The sequence below is a fragment of the Entelurus aequoreus genome, linkage group LG17, assembly GCF_033978785.1.
Source record: "Entelurus aequoreus isolate RoL-2023_Sb linkage group LG17, RoL_Eaeq_v1.1, whole genome shotgun sequence".
Classification (NCBI taxonomy): Eukaryota; Metazoa; Chordata; class Actinopteri; order Syngnathiformes; family Syngnathidae; genus Entelurus; species Entelurus aequoreus.
In genome coordinates, this window is record NC_084747.1 from 46,653,798 (window position 1) to 46,672,993 (window position 19,196).

At 36.3% G+C, this 19,196-nt stretch overlaps 1 protein-coding gene across 1 annotated transcript in view; it reads left to right on the plus strand.

Moving 5' to 3' along the window:
- Positions 1-19,196, plus strand: part of LOC133631810 (proprotein convertase subtilisin/kexin type 5-like) — a 199,221-nt gene that overhangs the window by 52,160 nt on the left and 127,865 nt on the right. The window contains exon 5 of the mRNA XM_062023971.1: positions 7,952-8,028. Coding sequence (XP_061879955.1) covers positions 7,952-8,028 — 77 coding nt within the window. The remainder of the gene's footprint in view (positions 1-7,951; positions 8,029-19,196) is intronic.

Consider the following 19,196-nt stretch of genomic DNA (forward strand, 5'->3'; position numbering starts at 1 on the left):
TAAATTAATCGGCAACTATTTTTTTATAATCGATTTTAATCAATTTAATCGATTAGTTGTTGCAGCCCTAAATCACAGCAGTATGATGATTCTATGTGTCTACATTAAAACATTTTGCGGCAACTATTTTTATAATCGATTTTAATCAATTTAATTGATTAGTTGTTGCAGCCCTAAATCACAGCAGTATGATGATTCTATGTGTCTACATTAAAACATTCTTGTTCCTACTGCATTAATATATGCTCATTTTAAACTTTCATGCAGAGAGGGAAATCACAACTAAGTCAATTGACCAAAAGTGTATTTATTAAACAGTTACTAAGCAGTGGCGCAAACATTCATGTCATTTCAAAACAGAGACATTTCAAAACAAGCTATTAGTGCACTTTTTTGCATGATGTCACTAAGATGACATATCAAAACAACACTAAATTAAAGTGCACTTTTTGTACAGAACACCACGACAATAGTTTAAAACATATAAAGTGCACTTTTGTGCAGGATGTCACACAAGATATTTCAATAAATGTCAAATAAAAATGAGCTGCATAATAGGAAATCAAATAGTGTATGTCCTTCGCTATGTGGTAGGTTCCTGCGGACGTTATCTCCTTCTGTTGTTGACTATTTCTATCATACGGTGTTGATGTGGAAATGGTTGCCTCTGCATTTTGTTGGTGTGGCACCGAACGGAGATGTTGACATGCGGAGTAAGCACTCTTCATTCTCTAGTGCAGGGGTGGGCAATTAATTTTTACCTGGGGCCGCATGAGCAACCCGAGCACTGCTGGAGGGCCACATCGACAATATTTCAATTAAATTTTGCGCAATATTATTTTTGATATATACCATAAGATAAATAATAATAATAATAATAATAATAATAATTAATAATAATAGTAATACTTCAACATAGTGTGTGTAACAGCATTCCATGACTAATATAAATAAATTAAAATTAATAATAAATGACAGTAAAATAAGCACACGTATGACTGAGGAGTCATAGTGTAACTTTGTGTGGTGTTTGAGTTGTCCGACTTTTTGTGTGGCCATAAACGCACCAGTGGTTTAGTGCTATGCGTGTTGGTGACAGATGACAAGTTGGTTTTGGCCTGGGTTGTACGGCAGAAAATGACTAGTTTTTCGAGATAGAATTGTTTTACTCATGTTTTTGGTGTGGTTATGTCCGAATATAAACAGTTTTGCTCAATAAAGTGATCGATATAATTCCTGTCCTCGAAGCATCTCGATAGACGTTACAATAATTGAACGGTGTTCAATTGAACGGTGTTGACGAACACCGTTAGGGTCGCTTGTTGTCACTGTCACTCAAAGTTGCATTGCAAAATTACATAGAATAAATATGTTTATTTTGTTTAGAATTCAGATGGGATTTGATTTGGTGCGCGGCATATATTTGCTGGGCGCAGCGGACGCTTGAGCAGTGCGCAATTGCGCAGGCACGCACTTTAGAGGGAACGTTGCTTTGCAGTCCATGTCTTGTTGAAAACACGCCATTCTTCATCAACTTTTCTCTTTTTAGCGTCTCGGGTGTAAACCGTGCATCACTTGTCGCTGCATGTGCACCTTCACTCGCAGGTTACACACGGACACACGCCCATGAATAATACTTTTCAAAATAAAAGCAGCACAGTTGTATTGCGCGCACGACATAGATGTTTTTTCAACTTTATTTTGTAATTTGTGATTGCAGCTGTTCACATTCACTCACAATCACGCACACGCATACGTCCACACGGAAGTAATACAAATAACGATTTTCAAAACAAAAGCAGCACCGTTGTATTGCACACTCGACATAGATACTTTTTAAAATTTATTTTGTAATTTATAATTGGCCTCACGCGGGCCGGACAGGGACGCACAAAGGGCCGGATGCGGCCCGCGGGCCGCAGAATGTCCAGGTCTGCTCTAGTGGGTGACTTTTCAAATGATGCTACATATTAGCAGTAATGCTACTTTTTGTAGCAACGCTTTTGCCCCACACTTGACAAATTACGGTTGTCTTTTCGACATATTCCCGCTTGAAGCCAAACCACCGCTGTTTTTCTAGGGAATTAATTCTTCCTTCATTTGTTACCAGATTCGCACCTTCTCTCTCTCGTATTACCACTCGCACCACAGCTAACGTTACCCGTGCCGCTACCTCTCTGCTTAGCGAGAGGTAGCATATGTGACGTATGTAAGAAGGTGCGCTTGTTTTACGTCTCTGTGAGAAGGAGAGACAAGAAAGAGTGAGAAGAGCCTGTAGTGTAATGCCCGCAGCTAAAAGCAACTGCGTGAGAACTAGGGATGTCCGATAATGGCTTTTTTTGCCGATATCCGATATTCCGATATTGTCCAACTCTTAATTACCGATACCGATATCAATCGATACCGATATAAACCGATACCGATATATACAGTCGTGGAATTAACACATTATTATGCCTAATTTGGACAACCAGGTATGGTGAAGATAAGGTCCTTTTTAAAAAATAATAATAAAATAAGATAAATAAATTAAAAACATTTTCATGATATAAAAAAGAAAGTAAAACAATATAAAAACAGCTACATAGAAACTAGTAATTAATGAAAATGAGTCAAATTAACTGTTAAAGGTTAGCACTATTAGTGGACCAGCAGCACGCACAATCATGTGTGCTTACGGACTGTATCCCTTGCAGACTGTATTGATATATATTGATATATAATGTAGGAACCAGAATATTAATAACAGAAAGAAACAACCCTTTTGTGTGAATGAGTGTAAATGGGGGAGGGAGGTTTTTTGGGTTGGTGCACTAATTGTAAGTGTATCTTGTATTTTTTATGTTGATTTAACACCAAAAAACAAAACAAAAACAAAAAACGATACAGATAATAAAAAACCGATACCGATAATTTCCGATATTACATTTTAAAGCATTTATTGGCTGATAGGACATCTCTAGTCACGATATAGTCATTTTCTATATCGCACAGACAAACCTGCGATATATCGAGTATATCGATATATCGCCCAGCCCTACAGTGAACATTTCCAAATTGTGTTTTTGGTGTCCGTTTAAAATCGTGAGCACCATTGTTATCAAGCACTGTCCTAATACTCATGGGTATGGAATTGAGAACAGAGCTGCACAGGTTGGTACTAGAATCCTCTTCCACTCCTCCATGATGACATCACTGGTGGAGCTGGTGGATGTTACACACACCTTGTGCTCCTCTACCTTCCTTCCCTTTGCCTGAAGATGCCCCACAGGTGCGCCTTGTCATTTTAGAGAGAGGGGGGGGGGGATCTTGCTCTGCTTCACAATGTCACAGTATATGTTGGAGTGTTTTTACCCTCAATGAACCACAGCTTCCCAGTCCTCGGCAGCACTCGTACATGCGGATCTTGACCTGGGGCCGTATTTATCAAGCGTCTTAGAGTGCCATTTTACACTTAAGTCCTGAGAATTTGCGAAATTTAGTCCTACTCTCAGACTTAAGAATAAAAGCTATTTATCCACTTTCTTAAGTCTAAGAATCACTCCTACTCTCCACGATATTTAAGAGACCTTCAGAGGTGTCCTAAGTGGTTAGGAGTTGCCAGCGGGGGATGGCACTGAGGCGAGAGAGACGTGCACGAACGTTCAGGGAGCGGAAGGATGTCCTGGCTTTGTTTGATGACGAGCAGCTGATCAAACAGTATCGTTTAGAGCAGGGGTCACCAACCTTTTTGAAACCAAGAGCTACTTCTTGGGTACTGATTAATGCGAAGGGCTACCAGTTTGATACACCCTTAAATAAATTGCCAGAAATAGCCAATTTGCTCAATTTACCTTTAACTCTATGTTATTATTAATAATTAATGATATTTACACTTAATTCAACGGTTTAAAAGAGGAGAAAACACGAAAAAAATGACAACTAAATTTTGAAACATAGTTTATCTTCAATTTCGACTCTTTAAAATTCAACCGAAAAAAAAAAAAAAAAAAAAAAATAGCTAATTCGAATCTTTTTGAAAAAATAAAAAAATAATTTATGGAACATCATTAGTCATTTTTCCTGATCAAGATTAATTTTAGAATTTTGATGACAATCTGCACTTCGTTAGAATATATAACAAATTGGACCAAGCTATATTTCTAACAAAGACAAATCATTATTTCTTCTAGATTTTCCAGAACAAATTTTTTAAAAGAAATTCAAAAGACTTTGAAATAAGATTTAAATTTGATTCTACAGATTTTCTAGATTTGCCAGAATAATTTTTAAAAATTTTAATCATAATAAGTTTGAAGAAATATTTCACAAATATTCTTCGTCGAAAAAACCGAAGCTAAAATGAAGAATTAAATCAAAATGTATTTATTATTCTTTACAATAAAAAATAAATTTACTTGAACATTGATTTAAATTGTCTTTCTGAAAGTTATAAGAAGCAAAGTAAAAAAATTAATGAATTTATTTAAACAAGTGAAGACCAAGTCTTCAAAATATTTTCTTGGATTTTCAAATTCTATTTGAGTTTTGTCTCTCTTAGAATTAAAAATGTTCGGAAAAGCGAGACCAGCTTGCTAGTAAATAAATAAAATTTAAAAAATAGAGGCAGTTCACTGGTAAGTGCTGCTATTTGAGCTATTTTTAGAACAGGCCAGCGGGCTACTCATCTGGTCCTTACGGGCTACCTGGTGCCCGTGGGCACCGTGTTGGTGACTCCTGGTTTAGACAGAGCGGGTATTATTTTTGTCACAGATTTAATAAGGGGCGTCGTCTCATCAGCAACATCACGCAGCAGAGCTTTCACAGCCGAACTAAAGGTCATCACAATGCTTCGATATTGGGAAAATGCAACAGTGTAACGCTGATGATTTGGGGCCATCACAACCGTCAGTAAGCAGAATTGTTATGGAAACTATAATGACCCTTACTGCTCCTCACCTCGTCATGCGTTTCATTGACTTTCCAACTACACCCCGGATAATTCAGCAGAAGCAAACTGCATTTAAACGAGTTGCCTAATTAATGAATTGGAAAGAAAAGGAAACATTTATTTTTGATTCATTGCCAATATTGTTTGTTTGTTTTGTATTATTTTGTAGTTTATTGTCAAAATATACACTCCCATTGTCCACTTAAATATTTTTAAGATATTTCTTTATTCTTATGCTAGGTTCACACCAACGGCGCTTTGACGGCGCTTTAAAGCGGCATGCAAAGCGGCGTTAAAGCGTAACAAAGCCTGATTAAAGCGTGAGGGTCCTAATGGATGGTGGGAAAGCTTGTAGTGAAGCGGGACATGCGGCAAGTTCGCCACATTTTTTTAAACGGTTTAAAAAAATTCTGCGCTCTGTCAAGAATGGAATAAAGCGCCGAGAGCGTATCAAAGCGTGACAAAGCCTGACAAAGCTCAGCAAAGCTTGACTCAAAGCGTAGGAAAGCTTAACAGATCTTGGTTCAAAGCGCAATAGGAAGTGACTGTGATATTGACTAGTGACATTGAAACTTTATGTAAAACCAACACAGGATTACAAATCCATTCTCTTTTGCATCATTGCCTTTTTTATACGATGATCATTGTTTCTGTACTTCTGCTGTTTGATGTTGCAGTTTGACATTACTGTCTATCATTTTTCTGTATGAAAATGTTACGTTTAAAAGAAATGCCTTTTATTATTGTCAACTAGCATAAGAAATGAAAGATAGATATTTATTAAGATGACAAAGAAATAAAAGAAATTAAGATATAAAACATAATATAATGAAAAAAAAAGAGAAATTGAAAAAATAAATGAATACAAAAAATAAAAGAAATGCCTTTTTTTTATTGTCAACTAGCATAAGAAATGAAAGATAGATATTTATTAAGATGACAAAGAAATAAAATAAATGAAGATATAAAACGTAATATAAAGGGAAAAAAAGAGAAATTGAAAAAATAAATGAATATAAAAAATAAAAGAAATGCCTTTTATTATTGTCAACTAGCATAAGAAATGAAAGATAGATATTTATTAAGATGACAAAGAAATAAAAGAAATGAAGATATAAGACATAATATAACGAAAAAAAATAGAAATTGAAAAAATAAATGAATATAAAAACTAAAAGAAATGCCTTTTTTTATTGTCAACTAGCATAAGAAATGAAAGATAGATATTTATTAAGATGACAAAGAAATAAAAGAAATTAAGATATAAAACATAATATAATGAAAAAAAAGAGAAATTGAAAAAATAAATGAATACAAAAAATAAAAGAAATGCCTTTTTTTATTGTCAACTAGCATAAGAAATGAAAGATAGATATTTATTAAGATGACAAAGAAATAAAATAAATGAAGATATAAAACATAATATAACGGAAAAAAAAGAGAAATTGAAAAAATAAATGAATATAAAAAATAAAAGAAATGCCTTTTATTATTGTCAACTAGCATAAGAAATGAAAGATAGATATTTATTAAGATGACAAAGAAATAAAATAAATGAAGATATAAAACATAATATAACAGGAAAAAAAAGAGAAATTGAAAAAATAAATGAATATAAAAAATAAAAGAAATGCCTTTTATTATTGTCAACTAGCATAAGAAATGAAAGATAGATATTTATTAAGATGACGAAGAAATAAAAGAAATGAAGATATAAAACATAATATAACGAAAAAAGAAGAGAAATTGAAAAAATATATGAATATAAAAAATGTGTGGAAAACAGTATACTGAGTTTTTCTAATTTTTTCCTTATTTTTGTTGTAGCAATGCACAACAGAGCTTGATAATCGTGTCAGAGCCTGATTTAAAGCGTCATGATCGCATCAAAGCATAATAAAGTTCAATAAAGCGTAATAAAACGTATCAAAGCGTGATTTAAAGCGTATCAAATCGTGAGGAACGGTAACAAAGCGGCAACTAATTCGTATCAGAGCGTATCAAAGCATAACATTACTTCGGAGATCGGGATATTCGTGGAAAAATTGACAAAAATGACGGCGCTTTTTTTCGCCGCTTTCAAGCGCGGCAAGCGCCGTTGGTGTGAACCAGGCATTCCCTTCCGTGATTGGTCATTTCTATGGACACGGAAATGACGCCACCTAAAATTCCGTTTACGGCACATAGTAATGTCGTAATTCAGCTCTGAGTGTGACACTTAAGATTCAGTCCTACACTTCGCTGAAAGTGTGAGTAAGACGCTTGATAAGTAACCTTTAAGTGCAGCTTTCAGCGAAGAATTTCTTCACTCATAAGTCAACTCTTAGCAGACTTCTTAGGAGTAATTCTAAGAAGCTTGATAAATACGGCCCCTGATCACCACCATGCTTGACCGTAGGGTATATTTACACAATGTGTGTGATGACTCATACAGCAATACAAGCTCTACACTGTCTACTCTTAATTAGTATGTCCAAGTTGACCTTCTGTTTTATTGTAACTTGACAAAATGTAATATTAATATGAATTAATTGAACACTATGTTGATAATGCTTTAGACGACATCACATTCCTCCTCCCTGAGGGTGTACATATATGCCGCGCGTACGTGCATTTGCATGGGATTACGCTGTATGTGCACGTCTAGGTATGTCACAGAGGCCCGTTTGGAACTTCTCGGCCCGAGGCTGCAGGTGAGGCCATCATTCAAGCGCGCAGATAAAATGATTCACACCCCCTTTTGACAGCGCCAAAGCTTGGCTTATTAGCTCCTTAAGGCACCTGGATTTGTTTACGCCAAAGGGCGAGCTTTAGTCAGTGTCGTTCGCATTCAGTTTGATGGTGATGTCAACCCTTTCATTGGGATGGAGAGGGCTTTTTTCTTTTTGTTTTACACGTGCCGGGAGCACACACATGCTGATGATTGTAGAATCAGTTTTTTTTTTTTTTGTACTCGCAGCTTTTTCTCATCTTTTCTGATGTTTCGATTTTTTTCTCTCCCAACCACTGTGCCTCTTCCAGGACCACCAAGCAAGCTTTGACGTCAACGGCAATGACAATGATCCCATGCCACGATACGACGCAACCAACGAGAACAAGTAAGAATGTAGAATTTTATTTTTTTTTATCCCAGGTGTCCTATTAAAATCAGTGGGTCTGTTCCTTCCTTCGTAACATTACTATTTGGGACCGTTCTGTACGTGCATGGAGGCTAATTTACTGAACTGTTTTTATTGGAGGGTAGGTATGAGAGCGGAGACCTTTTTGAGTGAATGCATTTTTTAAACAATATTATTTCTTGTAATAATATTGAAATTGTATTTTATTTATATTATTCTCAAAAGTTTATTATCCAACGTCAGTCGTCTCTTGGGGGAAATCTGATAGTTCTTTTGTTTTTGCCAATGTCGGAAATTTTTTCAGCTTTTGTAGATTACACTGCAAAAAGTCAGTGTTCAAAAACCAGCAAAAAAAATACAAAAATGAGGGGTATTTTATTTGAACTAAGCAAAATTATCTGCCAATAGAACAAGAAAATTCGGCTTGTCAAAACTTTCCAAAACAAGTAAAATTAGCTAACCTCAATGAACGCAAAAATACCTTAAAATAAGTATATTCTCACTAATAACAAGTGCACTTTTCTTGGTAGAAAAAAAAGAGACCCTTTTGCTCAATATGTTGAAAAATATTCTTAAATTAAGTAAATGCTAGTGCCATTATCTTGACATAATGATATGCGCTCGGCATCAGGATTTTTTTGTTCATGCTTGAAGTAAGAAATGATTACTTTAAAAAAGCAGTTTTATACTTGTGAGTGTTGATGACACAGCTTTGCAACAGTTGATATTCTAGTTTCAAGCATGTTTTACTCAATATAGGTCATCAAATCTCAGCAACAAGCTGTAATATCTTACTGAGATCATTTAGGACCAAAACCCTTAAAACAAGTAAAATACTTTAACATAAAATCTGCTTATTGAGAAGAATGATCTTATCAGACAGAAAATAAGCAAATATCACCCTTATTTGAGATATTTAATCTTACTTAGATTTCAGTTTTTGCAATGTAGGAAGCACTTTCAACGTTGGGAAAAAAATTAAGTAAGAGAAGATGCAAACATCTGTGTACTTTATCCACCTTTTTACATATACACTGCAGCTCTGCATTGTCCATCGCCATATATCGCATACAACAATGTAACATTAAGGAGTGGCACAGGAAGACAGTGATGTGAGCTACATGCTAACATTAAAACTCACATTTTGATAGCAACATCATGCTAATTTAGCATATTTGCTGAAGAAAAGCGAAAGATTAAAAACTATATATATTATATATTATCGGCGGATAAATGCTTTGAAATGTAATATCGGAAATTATCGGTATGGGTTTCAAAAAGTAAAATTACCGTATTTTTCGGACTATATGTCGCTCCGGAGTATAAGTCGCACCGGCCGAAAATGCATAATAAAGAAGGAAAAAAACATATATAAGTCGCACTTGAGTATAAGTCGCATTTGTGGGGGAAATTTATTTGATAAAACCCAACACCAAGAATAGACATTTGAAAGGCAATTTAAAATAAATAAAGAATAGTGAACAACAGGCTGAATAAGTGTACGTTATATGAGGCATAAATAACCAACTGAGAACGTGCCTGGTATGTTAACGTAACATATTATGGTAAGAGTCATTCAAATAACTATAACATATAGAACATGCTATACGTTTACCAAACAATCTGTCACTCCTAATCGCTAAATCCCATGAAATCTTATACGTCTAGTCTCTTACGTGAATGAGCTAAATAATATTATTTGATATTTTACGCTAATGTGTTAATCATTTCACACATAAGTCGCTCCTGAGTATAAGTCGCACCCCCGGCCAAACTATGAAAAATACTGCGACTTATAGTCCGAAAAATACGGTAATGACTTTTTAAAACGCCGCTGTACGGAGCAGTACATATCCGGTAAAACACGGACGTAGGGCATACTTGCCAACCCTCCCGATTTTCCCGGGAGACTCCGGAATTTCAGTGCCCCTCCCGAAAATCTCCCGGGGCAACCATTCTCCCGAATCTCTCCCGATTTCCACCCGGCCAACAATATTGGGGGCGTGCCTTAAAGGCACTGCCTTTAGCGTCCTCTACAACCTGTCGTCACGTCTGCTTTTCCTCCATACAAACAGCGTGCCGGCCCAGTCACATAATATATGCGGCTTTAACACACACATAAGTGAATGCAACGCATACTTGGTCAACAGCCATACAGGTCACACTGAGGGTGTCCGTATAAATATGCGCCACACTGTGAACCCACACCAAACAAGAATGACAAACACATTTCGGGAGAACATCCGCACCGTGACACAACATAAACACAACAGAAGAAATACCCAGAACCCCTTGCAGCACTAACTCTTCCGGGACGCTACAATATACACCCCCGCTACCACCAAACACCTGTTTTTCAACTTGTTTAAGTTGGGGTCCACGTTAATCAATTCATGGTGAAGTTACATTGTTTAATGCATCCAGCGGGGCATCCCAACAAAATTAGGCATAATAATGTGTTAATTCCACGACTGTATGTATCGGTATCGGTTGATATCGGAATCGGTAATTAAGAGTTGGACAATATCGGAATATCGGCAAAAAACCCATTATCGGACATCTCTATTAAAAACGTATCAAACTTACAGCTCCCACATCTGTAGCTGACTAATTGTTGGCAGAGATCCAGGCTTCATTTTAAGATGTGTAGTGAAGCCAGATTATACCCAGGGGGGGCCTATCATGCAACGACTTGCATGATAGCCAATCGCCACTATTTTAAGGTATTATTGTTAAGGGTGTAACGGTACGTGTATTTGTATTGAACCGTTTCGGTACGGGGGGTTCGGTTCGGTTTGGAGGTGTACCGAACGAGTTTCCACACGGACATATTAAGTAGCGCACCGCACGTTGTGTAAACAATGCACACCGAGGCACAACACACGGCATGCTAGCAGCGACCGGGCTACGACAACATGTAAAAGCCAGAGCTGGAAGACCCTCTTGCCTCGTTAAGATCTCCCGTTTGGGAACACTTCGGCTTTGCGGTGCGATACAACAATGGAGGACGGAGGTTTGCCGACATTGTTCAGCAGCGGCAGGTATGCTTCTGACAACACTAACCCATTTGAAGCGTCACCACCCCCAAGTGAACATGGCTTCAACGAAGAGAAAGACAAGCGTCTGTTAGGATCCGCTGCTCGGATCACAGTTTGTTTACTTTTTAGTGTCACGTGTGTTTTCAGCACCTTGTGTTTGTTTCTGTTGCCAGGACGGCAGATTGTGCTCAGCTGCCTCTGGTTAGTGTTCGAGACTCTCACCTGTTGTCCGGGCACTAATCAGAGGGCTATTTAGTTTACGCGCTGGCCTCACTCGGCCTGGTGGTCTTGTTTGTTCCCATGCAACAAGTTACGCTCTCGTTTTACGCTCATAGTCTGTATTTTGTTACTAGCCTCTTTTGGCTACTCTTTTGTTTTCCGTGCCATGGGCACCGCGCAGCATATTTGGTCTGCAACTAAAATAAATAATTTATTCTCACCTGCAAGCCGCTTCCTGACATCCCTCTGCATATTGAAAAGACGACCTTCGGCATTACAATGCCTCGTAAGCGTAACAGCGTCGTGCAAACACCGCATTCAAGCAGCCTCTCCTCGGCGAGTCAGGCAGGGCTAAAGCAATAACAAATGCCGTTGGTGTTTTTACAGCAGCAGATTTAAGACCATATTGCATTAGAAACTAGATTTTGACCCACTTCTATGGTGGAAGAACAATGAGCCCATATATCCTCTTATATGGCAAGTTAGCCAGGCACTACCTGGAGACATTGTAACTGCAAGCAGGTCTGCTCTTTCTGCAGACAATGTGGAGAAACTGATTTTTCGGGCTAAAAACATGAAGATTGAGTGAAAGTCACCAGGGTTAAAGGCTGGGGGGGGAAAAGAAAAGTTAATCTGAGGCTGAGTTGACTTGAAACTGTTTAATGTTGCACTTTTTATATGTAGAAGAAAAGTTTTGTCATTTTATTCAATTTGAGGCAGTTTAATGTTGATTAACGCGGACCCCGACTTAAACAAGTTGAAAAACTTATTGGGGTGTTACCATTTAGTGGTCAATTGTATGGAATATATACTGTACTGTGCAATCTACTAATAAAAGCCTCAATCAATCAATCAAAAAAAGCACTTTATATGTAGAAAGGTTTTGTTAAGAAACCATTCTGAGCCTTATCTTATTTAGTTTTTATTTGATATATGTTGACCGCATTAACCCTGGCAATGGACCCTGTGTGTATATGTATGTTATTGTTGTGCTGTTGCACTGATCAGCCTAGTGGTGGCTCGCATCCATCACACACAGAGCTACTTCTATTTTTGGGCAGAATTATTATGGTGTTCCCAATGTTAAAAGGATAAAGCCATTCTTTACAAATTTGGTAAATAAATAACCAAAACATTTATATTTTGTCGTTTTCTTACTGTACCGAAAATGAACCGAACCGTGACCTCTAAACCGAGGTACGTACCGAACCGAAATTTTGGTGTACCGTTACGCCCTTAATTACTGTGTGTATAGTGTTCCCGTGACATCTTGTCCCCTGATGGAAAGACAACACTTGAGACAAGATATGAGGCTGACACATGCTACACCAGCTGGTTTCACGGATGTCTGCTGTTTTGTGTGCATGAACAAAAATGTAGGTTACTCTCTAGTTACTGCAAGGGATTTTCTTGTTGACTTTTCGGGACTGCACCGACTGCACTGCAAAAAGTCAGTGTTCAAAAACAAGGAAAAAAAATACAAAAATTAAGGGTATTTTATTTGAACTAAGCAAATTTATCTGCCAATAGAACAAGAAAATTCGGCTTGTCAAGATTTTCCAAAACAAGTCAAATTAGCTAACCTCAATGAACCCAAAAATACCTTAAAATAAGTATATTCTCACTAATAACAAGTGCACTTTTCTTGGTAGAGACAAAAATGAGACCTTTTTGCTCAATATGTTGAAAGATATTCTTAAATGAAGTAAATGCTAGTGCCATTATCTTGACATAATGATATGCGCTCGGCATTACATTTCTTGAAACCAGCAAACTTATACTAAAAACTAATTTATTGTTCTTAATGGAAAGGCAACAAGGCAACCGCTTGTTACTCACGGGGTCTCCTAGCCGCTCAGGCAAATCATATGGTCTAAAAATGCATTTTTCCATGTACAACATGACATCATCGCGCCAAGTGCGTGCTCTTTCAGTCAATTAGTGCGCATATATACAGCCTGGCCCCTGGACAACATTTTTTTAATTGTAATTTTGAAGAATTTATCTGAATATGCATGAACTATTTCTGTTCAAAATTGTTTGAAATGTTAAATGTTTAAATATTAACTGTCAGTTTACTGTACTGTGCCAACTGTACTACTATATGAGTACGTATTTTCTATTGTTTCATTGAAAATAAAACAGCCAAGTCCATTTGGCTGTCATCTGTTTTAATTATGAGACACAATTGTGTCAAAATTATGATTTTTTTTTTCATGCTTGAAGTAAGAAATTATTACTTTGAAAAAGTAGTTTTATACTTGTGAGTGTTGATGACACAGCTTTGCAACAGTTGATATTCTAGTTTCAAGCATGTTTTACTCAATATAGGTCATAAAATCCCAGCAACAAGCTGTAATATCTTACTGAGATCATTTAGGACCAAAACACTTAAAACAAGTAAAACACTCTAACATAAAATCTGCTTAGTGAGAAGAATTATCTTATCAGACAGAAAATAAGCAAATATCACCCTTATTTGAGATATTTCATCTTACTTAGATTTCAGTTTTTGCAGTGTAGTAGATGACAAAACAATACACTAATGTTCCCTAATGGTTGAAATAAGTACACGTTACCATACAAGTTACAATACATTTTTGCAAATCCCTCAAATCACACTGAAAAAGGCATGAATGGAGTGAAATATTGAGCAAGGCATTGAATCTGAGTTTTGTGTGTGTGTGTGTCTGTTGTCCCACTGTCAGTGATCCACAGCACAAGATTCTCTTCTGGCTGAGTCACAGCGTAATTATTGAATAAGCCATACACAGATGTGTAGAAAATGGAAAATACAGACAAGTGCAAAGAGTGGAACGACAGCCAGGCCAAAGATTTTATGGATAAGTAAAATGAAATGAACTGAAGGAAGACTGTTGAGGCGTTTTTAAAAGGAGAGCCAGCTTGGCTCATTGAGCGCCGTTTTTAAAGGGAACACGAACGATTTGCAATGTTAAACTTGTTTTTTTTAAACTCACAATAAGTTTTGTGTTAACGTTCTGGAAATGGGGACCGTGACGCAGCTGAGAGGATGCGTGACTGCTTTCATAAACAAAGCGGTGTCTGCTAGCTTAGCTTCGTTCTCAAGTCTTCCATTCCAGATGCCCAAATTGGAAGAATCAGTGCCGACATGTGACACTGACACTGCGGCCACACACGTACTGTACAGCACTGGTGTGGCCTGGATCGTTTTATAAATCACCGGCTTTGAAGCAGTCAATGACATCACACTGGCCCACAACTTCAGCTCTGAATTAGGCAGATACTAACCAGTTTGCAGCGGATTCCTACAAACACCAGGGTTTCCCACACATTCATTTATTTGTGGCGGCCCGCCACGAAAGAATTACGTCCGCCACAAATTTTAAAAAAATAAAAATATATATATATATATTTTTTTTTATTTATTTTTATTTTTTTTGTCCTCTCCAGCTTCTCAGGCAAATCACATAGTTGATGTAGATTCCCATATCGGCTGTTCAGATTTACTTTACAAAAGAGAAGTGTAGGATACTTCTCTTGTTGCCTTATTTGTATTTGACTTTATTAAATGTATTTATATTAGAAACACAACATGTGTATATAACAAAGGGTGCAAAGTCTGCAGGCAGTAGGAAACACATGGTTAAGTGTAGGGAGTAAAACTGATGGCAGTCTAAAGTTCAAGATTTTTGGAGCTCTTTGTTCAGTGGATCAGATGTTTGATGAAGCTCTGTGTCTATCTACCACCACTACTGTTTTCTGTTTATTTGTTACTGACTGTGGCAGGACACCTCTGCCTCTGTTTCACTTTATGTTGCTGGTAAATAATATGGTTGTAGTAGTAGGCTAAAGTTAAATGATTTAGTATGCACTAATTAAAGGGGCAGAGCTTTGAGACATTTTAGCTTTTATGTTTTATAAGATATATTTTTTGTAAGAACCACAATTAATAAATATATTTCAGTGAATAACTTATTGTTCAAATCTGTATATAAATATGTACATAAAGTGTTGTAATTATATTGTAAAATGGATGGATGGATGGATGGACGTTTAAAACAAAACTGTTATTATTAATTAGTAAGTATACATTTTTTTAGCCAAATCATCGTAGTAAATTATGCAAATTACTCGATGATGTCATGGTGACCACGCCCATAGCCACGCCCCCATCGCCACAGGTATCTTGGCAGTTTATGGGAAACACTGAACACCAAAGCACTTTTGTCCTTGTCAGAGAATCTTTGGCCAGCGTTTTTGCAGTAGGTCCTGAAAAAACACAACACTTGTCATTTGAGGGAACTCTCCTGAAGGAATCAATAAAGTACTATCTATCTATCTATCTATTTAATTGACTTTTGAATCACTTTTTGCAGCAGGTTCCTAAAAACAGCCGAGGGCTTCAATAATATAGAGCACAGGTGTCAAACTCAAGGCCCGGGGGCCAAATCTGGCCCGCCACATTATTTTTTGTGGCCCGCGAAAGCCTGGAAATAATATGCGTTAATAAAATGCTTAATCTTTTCCTACTGAATATATTTGTTTTCTTTCCCTTTTGACATTAAAAATCATGTACTGCAAGCAATTGCATATATTTTTAAAATTCAATATTATCAAAATCAAAATATGACATCATCTAGTATTCCAAAAATATTTTTTGTTAAAATAAAGATAAATACTGTACTTAATTATCTGCTTGACTTATGATTTCAAAACAAATTATCAATCAAATTGTAGACTGCAAAATTGACAATAGATTTTACGTAGTTTTTTTTTTGTTTTTTTTACCGTAAAATCAACTTTGGTACTGTTTTTTTCCATATACAGTAAGACACTAAAACATTAAAAAACTAACAAAAAAAACCATTAAAACAAGATTTTACGGCAAAAAAACAAAACTGGCAACTCTATTGCTTGAATTTTACTGATAAAAACCGTGGTATTGTTTCTCCATTCCATTCTATTTATTCCATTTTTATAAGCTGTAAAAAACAACTACTTTTACTGTAAAATTCTCGTGACTGTAAAATAAAAAAACAATTTTGCAGCTTATGTAAAAAAAAATATTGGTAATGTATTATATATATATATATATATATATATATATATATATATATATATATATGTATATATATATATATATATATGTATATATATATATATATATATATATATATATATATATATATATATATATATATATATATATATATATATGTATATATATATGTATATTCATATATTACTCATTGTTAAAGGAGGCCCTCTGAGAGCAACCATAACTGCAATGTGGCCCTCGATGAAAACGAGTTTGACACCCCTGATATAGAGTATCTTTGACTAGCTTTTTTTCTGATTAAAAGTAGTAGAGCTCTCCCCAAGATTTGTGTAGTATGTCCTTAAAAACAAAAGAGCTCTCCTGTCGTCCTTTTTTAAGTATGCCTTAAAAAACAGCAGTGCTCCTGTCCTATAGAGCAGTGGTCCCCAACCAAAATTTTAATTTTTTACATTTTTATTAAATCAACATAAAAAAACACAAGATACACTTACAATTAGTGCACCAACCCAAAAAACCTCCCTCCCCCATTTACACTCATTCACACAAAAGGGTTGTTTCTTTCTGTTATTAATATTCTGGTTCCTACATTATATATCAATATATACATCAATACAGTCTGCAAGGGATACAGTCCGTTAGCACACATGATTGTAATTTTTTATTTAAAAATAAAAAATAAAAAATAAAAATACCATTGTTCCTTTGGTCCACTGGCCGCGGATGTTATTATGTCTCATCCTCCTTTCTTGGCTTCCGTCTGCTCCAACGTCTCATTCTTCATCTCTATAAGCAGCATTACATTTAGCTTCAAAAAATTAAGGTTGTGAATCTTATATTGTCCCAAAATAGTTTAAATGATTGAAACTTTTATTAGTAGATTGCACAGTACAGTACATATTCCGTACAATTGACCACTAAATGGTAACACCCGAATACGTTTTTCAACTTGTTTAAAAAATGAAAACAGAAATCAATGCGCGGAATAAATCAGTCCCGGAAATGATTGGTAAATACTGTAAATATTACATATTGTTATGAACATGTCTTTTATTTTTTTAATTAATCAATTCAACAAAATAATACACAATAATACCATAATGTCCGCCCTGAGATCGGTAGGTTGTGAGTTCAAACCCCGGCCGGGTCATACCAAAGACTATACAAATGGGACCCATTACCTCCCTGCTTGACACTCAGCATCAAGGGTTGGAATTGGGGGGTTACATCACCAAAAATTATTCCCGGGCGCGGCCACCGCTGCTGCTCACTGCTCCCCTCACCTCCGAGGGGGTGATCAAGGGTGACGGGTCAAATGCAGAGAATAATTTCGCCACACCTAGTGTGTGTGTGACAATCATTGCTACTTTTAACTTTTTTTAATAATACAATTCCAATTCCAAAACCAAACCCGGCCCAGCAACATTCAGAATAGCAATCAACAGAGCAACTGAGAGGACACACAAACATGACACAAAACAATCCAAAAGTAGTCAAAACAAAAATTAATAATATCAACAACAGTATCAATATAAATAAGAATTCCAACATAGCAGTGATTAGAAATCCCTCATTGACATAATCATCACAGCCATTTGTAAGAAATCAAATAAGAACATTTAAAAAAAATTAGCAATAGTGTCACAGTGGCTTACACTTGCATCGCATCTCATAAGCTTGACAACACACTGTGTCCAATATTTTCCACAAAGACATAATGCTTAAAATGATCAAAATATGTAAAAAATGTTGTCCATATTACATATTGTTATGAACATGTCTGTTACTACATTATACATAGACTTGCAGTGTGCATATAAAACGTTGCTGGGGGGTTTGGAAGTTCTTTTAGAGGGCTTTGAAGTCCATTACCCGCATCTTTCAAGCGTTTTTTTATCATCTTTAAAATCGTAAAAAAAAACAAAAAAACGTGTGTTCTTGTCCCTCATAATGATTGTGAACGATAGGCAAAATTCCCCAAAAAAGTGCAATTCCCTTTTTAAAGTAATAAAAACCGAATTCTCTAGATTTTTCCCAGCACTTTTAAAACACCTTGGTCTTTTCCCAAGCAGAACGTTTGATTAGCAAGATTGTGTGCTTCCATAGCAGGGGTGAGAGCCAGAGGATGGGGGGTGTTGAGATGCAGATGTTCTCTGCAGGAGGTGCGTGTGTGCGTGTGTGCGTGTGTGTGTGTGTGTGTGTGTGTGTGTGTGTGTGTGTGTGTGTGTGTGTGTGTGTGTGTGTGTGTGTTTGTGCTGATCTAGGAAGTGCTGTTTTTGAGAAGGAGGGAGGCGGACAAATGCACTTAAGGTCACTGACCTGATCCCATTGTCACAACTCAATTTACTGGTGGAATGTTACCCGTGCGTGTGCGTGCGTGTGCGCGTGCGACTTTTGGTAGAAGTCCTGCTTGTGTGTACATTTCCGCCATAGATGACCTTCTGCCATGCAAAAAGTCAGTGTTCAAAAACAAGAAAAAAAAATACAAAAATGAGGGGTATTTTATTTGAACTAAGCAAAATTATCTGCCAATAGAACAAGAAAATTTGGCTTGTCAAGACTTTCCAAAACAAGTAAAATTATCTAACCTCAATGAACCCAAAAATACCTTAAAATAAGTATATTCTCACTAATAACAAGTGCACTTTTCTTGGTAGAAAAAAAAGAGACCTTTTTGCTCAATATGGTCTAAAAATGCATTTTTCCATTGATAACATGACATCATCGCGCCAAGTGCGTACTCTTTCAGTCAATTAGTGCGCATATATACAGCCCGGGCCCCGGCCAAAAAAATGTTTATTGTAATTTTGAAGAATTCATCTGAATGTGCATGAACAATTTCTGTTCAAAAT